The sequence below is a fragment of the Entelurus aequoreus genome, linkage group LG24 (assembly GCF_033978785.1).
Source record: "Entelurus aequoreus isolate RoL-2023_Sb linkage group LG24, RoL_Eaeq_v1.1, whole genome shotgun sequence".
Taxonomy (NCBI): Eukaryota; Metazoa; Chordata; class Actinopteri; order Syngnathiformes; family Syngnathidae; genus Entelurus; species Entelurus aequoreus.
The window spans coordinates 12,718,080-12,734,520 of NC_084754.1; the positions used below are offsets into that span (position 1 = coordinate 12,718,080).

The following is a 16,441-nucleotide window of genomic DNA, read 5'->3' on the forward strand; positions in this document are numbered from 1 at the left end:
CACACACACACACACACGCACACACACACACACTTTTTTGTATTTCTTACCATCTTGAGACCTCCGAAAAATGCTTACCTCTTTAGGACTACCCTTTCTATATACATAAAGATTTGTATTTCCAACATTAATAATATATACATACTATGCAAATATAAAAAAGGTAAGCTTTTAGTTATTTTTTATTTGTTTTATTTTTTGTTTGTAATTGGTTTTTAATCATTATTTACTTCGAGTTATTACAGTATGTCTCTATATGCATATGTATTTATTTATTTATTTTTCATTCATTTTGGACGAAGGGGGCACATTTCAATTTCTTACACACAACTTGTTATTACATATGTTGGCCAGAGAGGGAGCACTTCACATTTTTACACACACTTGTTATTTCATATGTTGACCAGGGGGGGAGCACTTTTAAAGCCGACACACAGTCAATTTGAAAAATCCCTCCTTTTTGGGACCAATCTCATTTTGATAGATTTTACCACCAGGGGTGCAAATGAGATCTCTATTTTTTGTTTTTTGTAATGTGCTTAAGGCCGATGACAAACGAGTCACGGACCACAGATAGCCCCTGTTCCGCACTTTGGGCAACTCAGCTGTAGAAGCTAACTGTTAAAGGCCACTATAGTCTTAGTACCGTAGTGTATTTGTTCATCCTATGGTCACATATGGGATGCGGGTTGTCTTATGTCAGCACCGGAATTCGTAAAATCAGCTGTTTACCTGGTGGCTTTTTTCGGGGATGAATAGGAAAGTCCTTCTTTAGCTGCCATCTTGTTTTATCATGTATTGCTGCCTTTGCGCCTGTCAATGTTTACTTTTGTATGCACATTAAATCAACAAAAAATCCTGACTTTGGAGCAATGTTCACAGACTCTAGTATTTGGCTCTCTATTAGATGCAATGGTTTTCCGTATTGGGACCACGATTTCGGTCCTAACTTGTTCACCGGTCCTCATGTGGAAGGTACTTTTCCTTGTTGATGTCCCAAGGAGGATAGGAATACAAGAACACACACACACACACACACAATAACAGTCGCAATTTTACAAGAAAAGCTTAAAATGTTGGCAATTTTATGAAAAGAGTCGTAATTTTACTCGACAAAAATCACAATTTTATAAGAATACTTACAAGTTTTAGCACTATTACAAAAATAATCGGAATTTTACTTGGCAAAATTATGAAAAAAGTCATAATTTTACTCCAAAAAGTCACTATTTTACAAGAACAAGGAAAAAATTGGCAATAATGTGATAGAAGTCAGAATTTTATATGGCAAATGTCACCATTTTGCATTAAAAAGTAATAATTTTACGAGAAAATATTGCAATATTACAGAAACAGAAAGAATATAAGAAACTGTTCCCAATTTTATAAGAAAAAAGTCGACACATTAGGAGAAAAGACTGCTTATAGTTAATTAATTTTTTGGGGATTTTTTTTATTTGTAATTGTTTTTTAATCTTATTATTTACTTCAAGTTATTACAGTATGTCTCTATATACATGTTGATATTATTTTTTTTAATACATTTTGTCCAAAGGGGGCGCATTTCACTTTCTAACATACGCTTGTTATTTCATATGTTGACCAGAGGGGGAGCACTTTTAAAACCGACACACAGTCAATTTGAAAAATCCCTCCTTTTTGGGACCACCCTAATTTTGATAGATTTCACCACCAGGGGTGCAAATGAGACGTTCTCTATTAGATACAATGGTTTTCCGTATTGGGACCATGATTTATGTCCTAACTTGTTCACCGGTCCTTATATGGAAGAAACTTTTCCTTGTTGATGTCTCAAGAAGGGTAGAAATACAAGAACACATACACACACACACACACACACACACACACACACTCACACACACTAGTCGCAATTTTACAAGAAAAGCTTAACATTTTTGCAATTTTATGAAAAGAGTCGTAATTTTACTCGACAAAAATCAAAATTTTATAAGAAAACTTACAAGTTTTAGCACTATTATAATAATAATCGGAATTTTACTCAAAACATTTCACTATTTTACAAAAACAACAAAAAAATTGGCAATAATGTGATAAAAGTGATAATCATATATGACAAATGTCACCATTTTGCATTAAAATGTAATCATTTTGCATTAAAATGTAATCATTTTGCATTAAAATGTAATCATTTTGCATAAAAAGATAATAATTTTACGAGAATATATTGCAATATTACAGAAACAGAAAGAATATGAGAAATTGCTCCCAATTTTATAAGAAAAAAGTCGACACATTAAGAGAAAAGACTGCTGTTAGTGAATTTTAAATTTTAATTTTTTTTTTATTTGTAATTGTTTTTTTAATCTTCATTATTTACTTCAAGTTATTACAGTATGTCTCTATATACATATACATATATATTTTTTAAATAGATTTTGTCCAAAGGGGGCGCATTTCACTTTCTTACACACACTTGTTATTTCATATGTTGACCAGCGGGGGAAGTACTTTTAAAACCGACACACAGTCAATTTGAAAAATCCCTCCTTTTTGGGACCACCTTAATTTTGATAGATTTCACCACCACGGGTGCAAATGAGACGTTCTCTATCAAATGCAATGGTTTTCCGTCTCGGTCCTAACTTGTTCACCGGTTCTCATATGGAAGGTACTTTTCCTTGTTGATGTCTCAAGAAGGGTAGAAATACAAGAACACACACACACCCACACACACACACACACACACACACACACACACACACACACACACACACACACACACACACACACACACACACACACACACAACTCTGTGCGCCATTCTGATGGTATTCACATGTGTCAAACCTTATCCTCTTCCTGACGAGTGTGTGTCCTTTATTGGCCATCAGGTTATTATACACCAGCAGATGGGGCATTGCCTTTTTATTGCTTACACCTTCTGTGAGTTTTCCCAAATTCCCCTCCCCCCCCAAAAAAACCACATTTTTATGTAGATGCACGGCCGAGTGTTTGGCTTCCTGCAGCTGTCCGCTGCTCTGATGATGAGCGTGATCGAGAGGAAAAACTCAGGAAGAGGGTGGGCAACAAGACTTGAGATGGCCCTGGGTTTCTGGGAAGTGATGTCCAATGACATCAGCACATAACGGTTTGCTGTAACCATGAATCATTGAGGAACACATCGAAGTGCGAGACAGACAGGGGAAAAAGAAGAAAAGTCATTTTGTGAGCTAACTTGTCCAGAATAGTCCGGCGCTGAGTGAGGACACATAGACTGTCAGAGCAACAAAGGTGCATGAGTCATCCGTTTAATCACAACAATGCCTGCGAGCTTCTGGCGTCATGCTGTTTTTTTGTTTTACATACATGGTCAACTGATGGAAGCTATTAACTTTGTTGTTTGTGTGCTTGGAAGTGAGCGAGCGGGGTTAGGTTGCACGGGACAGACAGGAAGTGTTGGCATTCCTTTCCTCTCAGCTGCAGACATCTGTCATTCCTCAACTCAACACTTGTGTGCGTGTGTGTGTGGTTATATATGTGTGTGTGTGTGTGTGTGTGTGCATTTATAGCGGGCAGGAAATGGGCAACAACAGATTAGAGAAGGCATTATAAAGTGCTCGTCAAGACTACAAATCAGTTTGCTCGAACCACAGAAAAAAAACATTAAAGCAAGGGTGTCAAACGTACGTATGAAAGGAACTGCTGTTCTAAATGTGTCCACTAGATGCTGCAATAGCAATTTGTTGTGAAAGTTAAAGTACCAATGCAGTGTTTCCCATAAACTGCCAAGATACCTGTGGCGGTGGGGGCGTGGCTATGGGCGTGGCCACCATGACATAATCGAGTAATTTGCATAATTTACTACAATGATATGATTTTCTCTAAAAAGGCTCAAAAAATGTATACTTACTAATTAATAATAACAGTTTTGTTTTAAACGTCCATCCATCCATCCATTTTACAATATAATTACAACACTTTATGTACATATTTATATACAGATTTGAACAATAAGTTATTCACTGAAATATATTTATTCATTGTGGTTCTTACAAAAAATATATCTTATAAAATATAAAAGCTAAAATGTCTCTTAAAGCTCTGCCCCTTTAATTAGTGCATACTAAATAATTTAACTTTAGCCTACTACTACAACCATATTATTTACCAGCAACATAAAGTGAAACAGAGGCAGAGGTGTCCTGCCACAGTCAGTAACAAATAAACAGAAAACAGTAGTGGTCAAATACAAATAAGGCAACAAGAGAAGTATCCTACACTTCTCTTTTGTAAAGTAAATCTGAACAGCCTATATGGGCATCTACATCAACTATATGATTTGCCTGAGAAGCTGGACAGGACAAAAAAAATAAAAAAATATTTTTTTTATTTTTTATTTTTTATTTGTGGCGGACGTTATTCTTTCGTGGCGGGCCGCCACAAATAAATGAATGTGTGGGAAACACTGCAATGATTGTCACACACACACTAGGTGTGGTGAAATTTGTCCTCTGCATTTGACCTCCTGGGAGGTGAGAGGAGCAGTGAGCAGCAGCGCTGGCCGTGCCTGGGAATAATTTTTGGTGATTTAACCCCCAATTCCAACCCTTGATTCTGAGTGCCAAGCAGGGAGGTAATGGGTCCCATTTTTATAGTCTTTGGTATGACTCGGCCAGGGTTTGGGTTATACTTGTATAGCGTTTTTCTACCTTCAAGGTACTCAAAGCGCTTTGACACTATTTCCACATTCACCCATTCACACACACATTCACACAGTGATGGCGGGAGCTGCCATGCAAGGCGCTAACCAGGACCCATCAGGAGCAAGGGTGAAGTGTCTTGCTCAAGGACACAACGGACATGACTAGGATGGTAGAAGGTGGGGATTGAACCAACTGCGCCACGCCGTTCCCGTCCCGTTTGAACTCACAACCTACGGATCTCAGGGCGGACACTCTAACCACTGAGCACTTTATCTTTGTAAATGATGCTACATACAGTATGTAAATAAATAAATAAACCACATGTTAGTGCATCAGTCGAGGAAAATGAGCAAACTACATTAATAACATCCTGTAATTTGATATTGATATTTTCTTTTATCCTGATAGATTGAACATTAACACCAACGAGTTGACTGATGAACTTTATCACATAATTTATTCGGAAAGTATAAATAACGACAAATAAAGATAGAATACTATTAACTGCAACATGTAAGTGTAAAAAAAAAAAAAAAAAAATTATGATTTTTACATTTTCAGAATGTGCTTGTTCTATTTCTAAACAAAGAAAACAATCTGAAGTTGTCTTTATTTTTAAGTTATCGTGCCGTGATTTTACCAGTCCGGCCCACTTGGGAGTAGATTTTTCTCCATGTGGCCCCCGATCTAAAATGAGTTTGACACCCCTGCATTAAAGCGACTGTGACCTGCTCAAAGTAAAAATTTTCAAACCAAAACATGTAGCAAGAACACCACAGGCAAGCTTATGTTACCAAAAAATATCTATATTTTTCACAAATGCTAATTAGTTTAAATAAAAAAAATGGCTTCATTTAATTTTGCTTGGGCTTCAGTCACCTGTTACTGTATTTTTTTTTTACCATAAGGTGCACCGGATTATAAAACGCATTAAAGGGGTCATATTATGATTTTTTTTTTTACATTGAAAACACTTCCTTATGGTCTACATCAGTGGTCCCCAACCACCGGGCTGCGGCCCGGTACCGGTCCGTGGACCGATTGGTACCGGGCCGCACAAGAAATAAAAATTATATATATTTTTTATTTAAATGTTTTTATTTTTATTAAATCAACATAAAAAACACAATCTATACATTATATATCAATATAGATCAATACAGTCTGCAGGGATACAGTCCGTAAGCACACATTATTGTATTTCTTTATGACAAAAAAAACAAAAAAAAATCAATACTCCCGGAGGATGAATGCTCCATAACAAGAGGATAGAGGAAAAGAAGAAGCTTATTGACCACGGTGTCGGCGTGGACTACAATTGCTGACGCGTGCAAATTTGGAGACTTATGCAGATCCCAAATACAAATCAGCAAGTACCAGAAGGTAAGAAATGTTGGTTTTGCATAATATAGCAAAACAAAACATCAGATAGTATGTCTGCTAATAGGTGCCATTTTGCGGTCCTTATACGCACACCATAATAATACCTGTATGTTGAAGCAGAGTACGTCTGACTACTGTAGCCCTAATGTTCCGAAAATCCATCAAGCAGTGCGGCTTTAAAGCTTACCAAAGTCGTACTTAAACGTTTTGACATATTTTTGAGCGCCGTGTGTAATGTTCTATATTCTCAATAAAACATCAAAGTTTTGGTGTTGCTTGCTTCCTGGTACTTGCTAGCGTCAGGCATCAACCTGTAGTCCACACATATCTTTTATGTGTGACTGCCATCTGCTGGTCACACTTATTACACTTAGACTTTGCAGATCCTGAATACAAATCAGCAGGTACCAGAGGGTAAGAAAAGTTGGTTTTGCATAATATAGCAAAACAAAACATCAGATAGTACGTCTGCTAATAGGTGCCATTTTGCGGTTCTTATACGCACACCATAATAATACTTGTATGTTGAAGCAGAGTACGTCTGACTACTGTAGCCCTAATGTTCCGACAATCCATCAAGCGGTGCGGCTTTAAAGCTTACCAAAGTCGTACTAAAACATTTTGACATATTTTTGAGCGCCGTGTGTAAATGTGCTATATTATTATTATCAACGTTTTGGTGTTGCTTGCTTACGGGTACTTGCTAGCGTCAGGCATCAACCTGTAGTCCACACATATCTTTTATGTGTGACTGCCATCTGCTGGTCACACTTATTACACACTTATGTCTCGGTTGTGTGAAAATCATGGAGCATGGAGTTTTATTAACACTTGCGAATGTGTAGGAAAAATACAACACTTTAAATTCCCAGGCCGTGCTTGTCACGAGCATGTATGTCGCCATGGTGATGTAGTGTGCGTGTGTGTGTCTGTGTGCGCACGCTAAAACAGCGTCTTCTTCCTGACTGGATTTGGATCATAATCTGCAGATGAAACTTTATTTACTTGTTATTATAACCACCCTGATGTTATTTGTCATGTTATGTACAACTTGTTATGATCCGTTGCCCGGATTATTTTTTTGTTATGTTAGTTTGACTACCTCAGTTCTGTTTTCAGCACCCCTGGGTTTGTGTTTTGGTTTCCATGGGTGCTGATTAGTTTCACCTGCCTCTGATTAGTGTTCGGGACGCTCACCTGCTCCTGGGCACTAATCAGAGAGCTACTTTTTCCTGTTTTTCGCCACAATCAGTCAGGCTTCCTTGTTTGCACTATGCAGCAGTGTTGACGTCTACTATTTGCTTCTATGCAACCCGTTACGTCAGACCTGGGCAAATTAAGGCCCGGGGGCCACATGCGGCCCGTTGAGCTTTTCAATCTGGCCCGCCGGACATTCCCAAATGTTTTCTTTAGATCTTTAAGATGGAAACTGTAGCTGCCATTACGATGTGCAGTGATGTTTTCTAATGACCGTAAGTCTTCAACTCTACAAAGTATTTCAATGGTTGGAATATGCACTTATGGATGATATACTAGTTACTATGGTAATCTAATTAGTTACTATGGTCATCTAATTAGTTACTATGGTAATCTGGGTCACAGCAGCTCAGACGAGGCACCAAGCAGTGTGGGCGGGAAGCGTTTCCACAGACGCGGAAGGAGATTTTCACAACAAAGTTCTAAAGCTTAGTGACATATAGAATAGAATAGAAAGTACTTTATTGATCCCTGGGGGAAATTCAGCAAATACCAGATATATCAGATTGTAGGTGGGTTTATTTTGTACCCTTCGCGTTCATATTTCACTGTTTGTTGCGTTTCACTTGATTGTAAAATATGTCGATCGGAAGGGGGTGTGACGTTCATTATTTGTCAATATTCAGTGTTTTATCGTTCATAGAAAAATGTAAAAATTCCATTACGTTTTTTAAGGCGGTCTGTCATAACGTTTTTAAGCATTCAATCAGACATTATTGTGAGTTTTTTTATTAGTGTTCCTAAAAATAGATATACCGGCCCCCAGACACATTTTTTTTTCTAAACGTGGCCCCCGAGTCAAAATAATTGCCCAGGCCTGCGTTACATTAAGTATTTCTACGATCTTTGATTCCTGTTCCCGTGCTAAGCTTCGCCATACTTCCCTCGCTATCGGCACGCTTCTCTGTCTTTTTGTATGTTTCCATAATTTCATGGACAATAAATCAATGTCTCACCTGCCCCTTGCTTTCGGAGTTCCTGCTGCATCTTGGGAGAACAATCCGCGCAGTAAAATGCGGCCCCGTCGTTACACAAATGTTTGCAAAGACGTGAGGCGTCAGAGGGGCTTAATATGTGTGTGCTTTTGTGTGTGTTTGCCTGTGCGGGGGAGCGTGACAGTTTGATATTAACTGTCCAAAAAAATCAATCGAATCAATTGATAGACGCTATATTATACATGTACTTTCTATTAAATAGTCACATACTTCAATGATCACTGGATCATTGAATGTCTTTTAGTACCAGAATGTTTAAACACGACAAATATACACGTAATCTCTTTCAGCTGTGGTCGCACTCACCAGACAAAATGTGCATTTTGATTTTTGATAGTTAACTCAGAGTGGCACTGTGGTCCTTTTATCTTCATCTCAATGGATGTTTCCTGTGTGACATAAACTGCTTCCAAACTTCAAGTGCAATATAATGTTTCACCCTCCAGGGGAACTGGACTTATTCCAGCCTCAGAGGCGATTTGACGGGGAACGCCCACATTTAAGGCTTGCTCCACTCAAAGTGTGCATCTTGGATGAAGGCACCCACTTAAGTCAAGTACCTTTTTTCACCTGAGCACATGGCAGAATAGGGCCCTAATTGAATAAAAACTCCCAAGTGCTGAGAGCAATGGATAGAGTGAACCCTCCTAAAAAATGTAATATCCAAAACTCAAAACCAGTGAAGTTGGCACGTTGTGTAAATCGTAAATAAAAACAGAATACAATGATTTGCAAATCCTTTTCAACCTATATTCAATTGAATAGACTGCAAAGACAAGATACTTAACGTTCGAACTGGAAAATGTTATTTTTTGCAAGTATTAGCTCATTTGGAATTTGATGCCTGCAACATGTTACAAAAAAGCTGGCACACGTGGCAAAAAAGACTGCGAAAGTTGAGGAATGCTCATCCAACACTTATTTGGAACATCCCACAGGTGAAAAGGCTAATTGGGAACAGGTGGGTGCCATGCCCTTTGAGACACTTGTGATTTAGGGCTATATAAATAAACATTGATTGATTGATGATTGGGATTAAAACAGCTTCCATGAAAGGCTCAGTCGTTCACAAACAAGAATGGGGCGAGAGTCACCACTTTGTGTATAAATGTGTGAGCAAATTGTCGAACAGTTTAAGAACAACATTTCTCAATGAGCTATTGCAAGGAATTTAGGGATTTCACCATCTACAGTTTGTAATATCATCAAAAGGTTCAGAGAATCTGGAGAAATCACTGCATCTAAGCGATGATATTACGGACTTTCGATCCCTCAGGCGGTACTGCACCAGAAAGCGACATCAGTGTGTAAAGGATATCACCACATGGGCTCAGGAACACTTCAGAAAACCGCTGTCAGTAACTACAGGTTGTCGCTACATCTCTAAGTGCAAGTTAAAACTATACTATGCAAAGCAAAAGCCATTTATCAACAACACCCAGAAATGCCGCCGGCTTTGCTGGGCCCGAGCTCATCTAAGATGGACCGATGCAAAGTGGAAAAGAGTTCTGTGGTCTGACGAGTCCACATTTCAAATCAATAATGTCACTTCTTCTCAAAACTTCAAGTTTTTTATTTGGTCTTGTGTCCAGTCATCTTAATTAGCAATTAAATGCACTAAATATACACAAAATATATATAACAAATAAAAAATGAAATATCAAATTCTCCCTCAACATATTGAAGTGCAGCGTTAATGCACTGTTCTTGTAAGCCACACATACTGGCTTTGGTGGTAGGTCTGCTAATTTATATTTTAATGACCTTAAATTTGTTATTTTTCACTATCAAAATTATTTTTTGAACAGTTTATTTCCAATGAATTTTTTTTTTGTCCAAAACTGGCATCAACTTAAAAATAAGTTTGAGGCAAAAAGTATAAATATGTTTTTCACACAGATAAAAATGTGTGGAAAAATTTGATGGTCGGGGATAGGGGGCTTCATATATAATATTGCTTAGGGCCCTAATTTAGCCAGGAGCGGCCCTGCCATCCAGAACAGCAACGACAACGTGGTCCAAAACAAACAGCTTAGCAGAAAACCCATGCAGTGACCCAGCAATTCGCAAACACTGCATCTCAACTTAAATATTTAAATAGTGCTGATTACTAATTCCTGCACATCTGCGCTAAAGCGTGCAAAGCAAAACTGCTGCCAATCGTCCAAAACAGGAAATGGAGTCTGACACAATAAGAAGAAACAAGACTGTAAGTCCTACATTTTATCATATAATACCGTGTAATATACATATTGATGTTTATGTGTAATTTTCCTATCATTTCATATCAGGTGTTAATAAACATACAGTATGTTAAATATACAGTACAGGCCAAAAGTTTGGACACACCTTCTCCTCATTCAATGCGTTTTTTTCTTTATTTTCATGACTATTTCCATTGTAGATTGTCACTGAAGGCATCAAAACTATGAATGAACACATGTGGAGTTATGTACTTAACAAAAAAAAGTGAAATAACTGAAAACATGTTTTATATTCTAGTTTCTTCAAAATACCCACCCTTTGCTCTGATTACTGCTTTGCACACTCTTGGCATTCTCTCGATGAGCTTCAAGCGCACCTGTGAAGTAATAACCATTTCAGGTGACTACCTCTTGAAGCTCATCGAGAGAATGCCAAGAGTGTGCAAAAAAGTAATCAGAGCAAAGGGTGGCTATTTTGAAGAAACTAGAATATAAATTAGACTTAGACTTAGACTTCCTTTTATTGTCATTCAAATTTGAACTTTACAGTTCAGATAAGAATGACATTTTGTTGCAGATATAAATATATTACTGTACAGATAAATATACTGCACTTTTGCATATGCATCCACGTTTATGGATGTATGTTATATTGTCGTTATAATCCAGCCAGTTAATCCGTTTTTGGGGGGAATTGAGGGGATTATTATGATGCGTTCAAGAGTCTTATAGTCTGAGGGAAAAAACTGTTACAGAACCTGGAGGTTCTGCTACGGAGGTTGCGGAACCTCTTTCTATGTTTTCAGTTATTTCACCTTTTTTTTTGTTAAGTACCGTATTTTTCGGAGTATAAGTCGCACCGGAGTATAAGTCGCACCTGCGTAAAATGCATAATAAAGAAGGAAAAAAACATATATAAGTCGCATTTTTTGGGGAAATTGATTTGATAAAACCCAACACCAAGAATAGACATTTGAAAGGCAATTTAAAATAAATAAAGAATAGTGAACAACAGGCTGAATAAGTGTACGTTATATGACGCATAAATAACCAACTGAGAACGTGCCTGGTATGTTAACGTAACATATTATGGTAAGAGTCATTCAAATAACTATAACATATAGAACATGCTATACGTTTACCAAACAATCTGTCACTCCTAATCGCTAAATCCCATCAAATCTTATACGTCTAGTCTCTTACGTGAATGAGCTAAATAATATTATTTGATATTTTATGGCAATGTGTTAATAATTTCACACATAAGTCGCTCCTGAGTATAAGTCGCACCCCCGGCCAAACTATGAAAAAAACTGGGACTTATAGTCCGAAAAATACGGTACATAACTCCACATGTGTTCATTCATAGTTTCGATTCCTTCAGTGACAATCTACAATGGAAATAGTCATGAAAATAAAGAAAACACATTGAATGAGAAGGTGGCCTGTACCGTATATTATTGTGACCTGACTTGTATCTGTCTGCGAATTCTAATAACAATAATAATAATAATAATAATGAATTACATTTGTAACGCACTTTACATTTGTTAAAATCTCATTAAGTGCTACAAAATATTAAAAAAAGTAAAAAATAAATAAAATGAAAAGTTAGAATATATAATACAAAATTAAAATTGAAATAAAAACATGAAAAACACTAGATAAACACTAGATAAAACATAGAAACATAGATAAAATAGAAATAAAAACATGAAAGCACTGGATAAAACAGATAGGCAAGCAGTGCATTTAAAAACAAGAAGGCAGAGAAATTAGATAAAAGCTGTGCTGAAAAGGTGGGTTTTTAGTCCCTTCTTAAAACGGTCTTAAGACTGTGGTGCTCTAAGATGGTCGGGGAGAGCGTTCCAGAGTTCGGGTGCGGTCGAGCAGAAAGCCCGGCGGCCCATTGTTTGTAGGTTTGTCCTGATGGGTTTGCAATTCTAGACCTATTTGCAAATGGTGATGAATTAATATGATGAATTAGTTTGAAAACTGATCCAGTTGTAAATCATCTGCCAGCCCTGTTTATTTGTTTACCTTTTCTTCTTTGCTTTACATGTGTCCTAGCTCGTAAGGCCTTCCCGTGCAGATACTGCCCCTACAGCGCCTCGCAGAAGGGCAACCTGAAGACGCACGTCATCTGCGTCCACCGCAAGCCCTTTGACAACAGCCTGTACCCTGACCGCCGCCTCCGCCGCTCGCACACGCCACAGAGGCCCTGCGGATCGCCTCCGAACATCTCGGTAGACTATCCGGGTGGAGAGCAGACGAACGCCGCGGCGCTCTGTGGGACTTGATGGCGTCGTCAGACACAATGCTTTGGTTATAGAATAACTGACATGTCAAGGGGGTCGATTATGCACTTTCTTATGTTCTATTATAATATTAAGGTTTTGGGTGTTCGCACACTAAGTACGGAGACTTGCAGTCTTTTTGTCCTCTGGTCAACTTCATCGTTCCTCCAAAATAAGTGGGAGAAATAAGGATGATTTTTAGCTGTGCAACAGCAACGTTTGATGTACATTCCAGTGTTTCTTGAAGATCCACAGTATGTATTTATCCGTAGGACAATAATAATAATAAAGTCCACTGTGATGTGAAAGTATAACAAGAGCATTTCGCCAACATGTCAAATCTATCTGTTCAACATACCCTTCCCCGCCCAAAGCATTGGTTATTCCATCCATCCATCCATTTTCTACCGCTTGTCCCGTTCGGGGTGGCGGGGGGTGCCTATCTCAGCTGCATTCGGGCGGAAGGCGGGGTACACCCTGGACAAGTCGCCACCTCATCACAGGGCCAACGCATATAGACAGACAACATTCCCACTCACATTCACACACTAGGACCAATTTAGTGTTGCCAATCAAACTAATCCAATCCAATCCACTTTATTTATATAGCACATTTAAACAACAAAAATGTTTCCAAAGTGCTGCACAAAAATATTAAAAAACAAGATTCCAATATTATCCTTAGCTCCACCAATGACTGAATAAAAACTAAATAAATAAATATAAAAACAATATAAAAATAAATATGATTAAAAACGATTTTAAAGGGTAAAACCAATTAAAACAATAAATAAAAATGTAAATTGAAAAACACAGAGGACCACACAACTGATGTGGTGTCAAAAGCCAGAGAATAAAAGTGGGTTTTAAGATGAGACTTCAAACTCTCCACTGTGGAAGCAGTTGGAACATGGTTGGGCAGAGTGTTCCGGAGCGTAGGGCCGGCCACAGAGAAGGCCCTGCCTCCCCTGGTTTTAAGTCTCGTCTTGGGCACTACGAGCTGGAGCCGGCTCTCGGACCTCAGAGCGCAGGAGTGTACATTTGGATGAGGTCGGAGATATAATGAGATTCCAGTCCATGCAAAGCTTTAAAGGCCTACTGAAATGCATTTTTTAAATTTAAACAGGGATAGCAGATCCATTCTATGTGTCATACTTGATCATTTTGCGATATTGCCATATTTTTGCTGAAAGGATTTAGTAGAGAACAACGACGATAAAGTTTGCAACTTTTGGTCGCTGATTAAAAAAAAGCCTTGCCTATACCGGAAGTAGCGTGACGTCACAGGAGGAAGGGCTGCTCACATTTTCCCATTGTTTACACCAGCCGCGAGAGAGATTCGGACCGAGAAAGCAACGATTACCCCATTAATTTGAGCCAGGATGAAAGATTCGTGGATGAGGAACGTCAGTGTGAAGGACTAGAGTGCAGTGCAGGACGTATCTTTTTTCGCTCTGACCGTATCTTAGGTACAAGGGTTCATTGGATTCCACACTTTCTCCTTTTTCTATTGTGGATCACGGATTTGTATTTTAAACCACCTTGGATACTATATCCTCTTGAAAATGAGAGTCGAGAACGCGAAATGGACATTCACAGTGACTTTTATCGCCACGACAATACATCGACGAAACACTTTAGCTACGGAGCTACCGCGATAGCATCGGGCTCAAATGCAGAAAGAAACAAAAGAAATAAACCCCTGACTGGAAGGATAGACAGAAAATCAACAATACTATTAAACCATGGACCTGTAAATACACGGCTAATAATTTCCAGGCTGGCGAAGCTTAACAATGCTGTTGCTAATGACGCCATTGAAACTAACTTAGCAACGGGACCTCACAGAGCTATGCTAAAAACATTAGCTATCCACCTACGCCAGCCAACCCTCATCTGCTCATCAACACCCGTGCTTACCTGCGTTCCAGCGATCGACGGAGCGACGATCATAGATGCGGTCAGCGGCCCGGAGACGGAGGAAGTCAAGGTGAGGTCGGCGGCTAGCGAGTCTGCTATCCATCTCAAAGTCCTCCTGGTTGTGTTGCTGTAGTCCGCCGCTAATACACCGATCCCACCTACAACTTTCTTCTTTGCAGTCTTCATTGTTCATTAAACACAGATGTCCAGAATACTGTGGAATTTTGAGATGAAAACAGAGCTTTTTGTATTGGATGCAATGGGCTCGGAATACTTCCGTTTCAACGATTGACGTCACGCGCATACGTCATCATACATAGACGTTTTCAACCGTAAGGTTCGCGGGAAATTTAAAATGTCACTTTATAAGTTAACCCGGCCGTATTGGCATGTGTTGCAATGTTAAGATTTCATCATTTATATATAAACTATCAGACTGCGTGGTCGGTAGTAGTGGGTTTCAGTAGGCCTTTAAAACCAAACAGCAACATTTTAAAATCAATTCTAAAATGAACAGGGAGCCAGTGCAGAGTCTCAAGAATTGGGGTAATATGCTCGCGTTTCCCGGCTCCTGTTGAACGTCGTGCTGCCGCGTTCTGGACTAACTGCAACCGGGAGAGAGATTTTTGGCTAAAAACTCTCCCCCGGTGCATTATTTTTGGAGGTGGGAGGAAGCCGGAGGGAACCCACGCAGAGAACATGCAAACTCCACACAGAAAGACCCCTAGCCTAGGATTGAACCCAGGACCTTTGTATTGTGAGGCACACACATTAACCCCTGGTCCACCGTGCTGCCCGCATTAGTTATTTAAACCAGCCTACGTAATGTTCTCTCTAAACATCACTTGGTTTTCCTTCCAGTCCAGAAGTGGTGTCTATCTGTCAGGATGTGGTGCCAGATGTTTGGGCTTTCATGGCGGCAGATGTAATGAAGTAGAATGTTGCACATCAGAGCTTCCATTTGTTCTGGATTCCACTCCAGGGAGGAAAGGCTCGCTCACGTATAATTATTGCCCATTAACTCCTTTGCTTCATGCCCCGGTGCTGGAACAAAGCTCAATTAAGGGGAACCGAGACAATGGGAAAAAATTTTTAATCCAAGATTCACGATCGAAATGCTTTGATCAGTCCCGTGTTGTGTAAATAAACATGGCGGCCTGGCGTTAAGTACTCCTGCTCCAAAAGCCGCTGCCATTTGTGGTCATTTCAGCATATGATCCAAGCTGCCGTGCCAACATTCTGCCCGCACCCGGAGATCACCTTGGGCAGCTGTGCGCCTGTTCACACGGAGCCCGGTAGCCACGGTGACGTGACTTTGACTGACAGTCGTCCTGACAACTCCATTCATGCGCCACCTGCTAGCTGTCAATCAGAGTGGTCGTCCCGGGGGCTATTGACGGCGCTGTCAGGCCCGCGTGAGACGTGTCTGTCAGAGCCCACCCACTCTGCCGGTCTGCCCGCCTGCCCGGGCCATCTGACATTTTGTTTTCTGTCCTCTTCCCCTTTAAGTGTGTCCTTCCCTTCCGAGACACCTCACCCCCTTAATCCCTGATCCAATCACAGATTCTTTGGATCCGCATTTGTCACCATCACCCACCTTTTTTTGGGGGGGTGATGGAGTGGCTCACCAACACTTCCTTCAGGTGCCTGAGTCGCAGCCGTGCCGCATGCCATTCTACTCCTCCTCGCCCCCTCTCCCC

The 16,441-nt window shown here is 39.5% G+C and overlaps 1 protein-coding gene across 1 annotated transcript in view; it reads left to right on the forward strand.

Moving 5' to 3' along the window:
• Window positions 1-13,102, forward strand: part of LOC133641451 (zinc finger protein 536-like) — a 77,370-nt gene extending 64,268 nt beyond the window's left edge. Inside the window, exon 5 of the mRNA XM_062035184.1 lies at window positions 12,595-13,102. Coding sequence (XP_061891168.1) covers window positions 12,595-12,824 — 230 coding nt within the window. The 3' untranslated portion in view covers window positions 12,825-13,102. The remainder of the gene's footprint in view (window positions 1-12,594) is intronic.
• The last annotated feature ends 3,339 nt before the right edge of the window (window positions 13,103-16,441 follow it).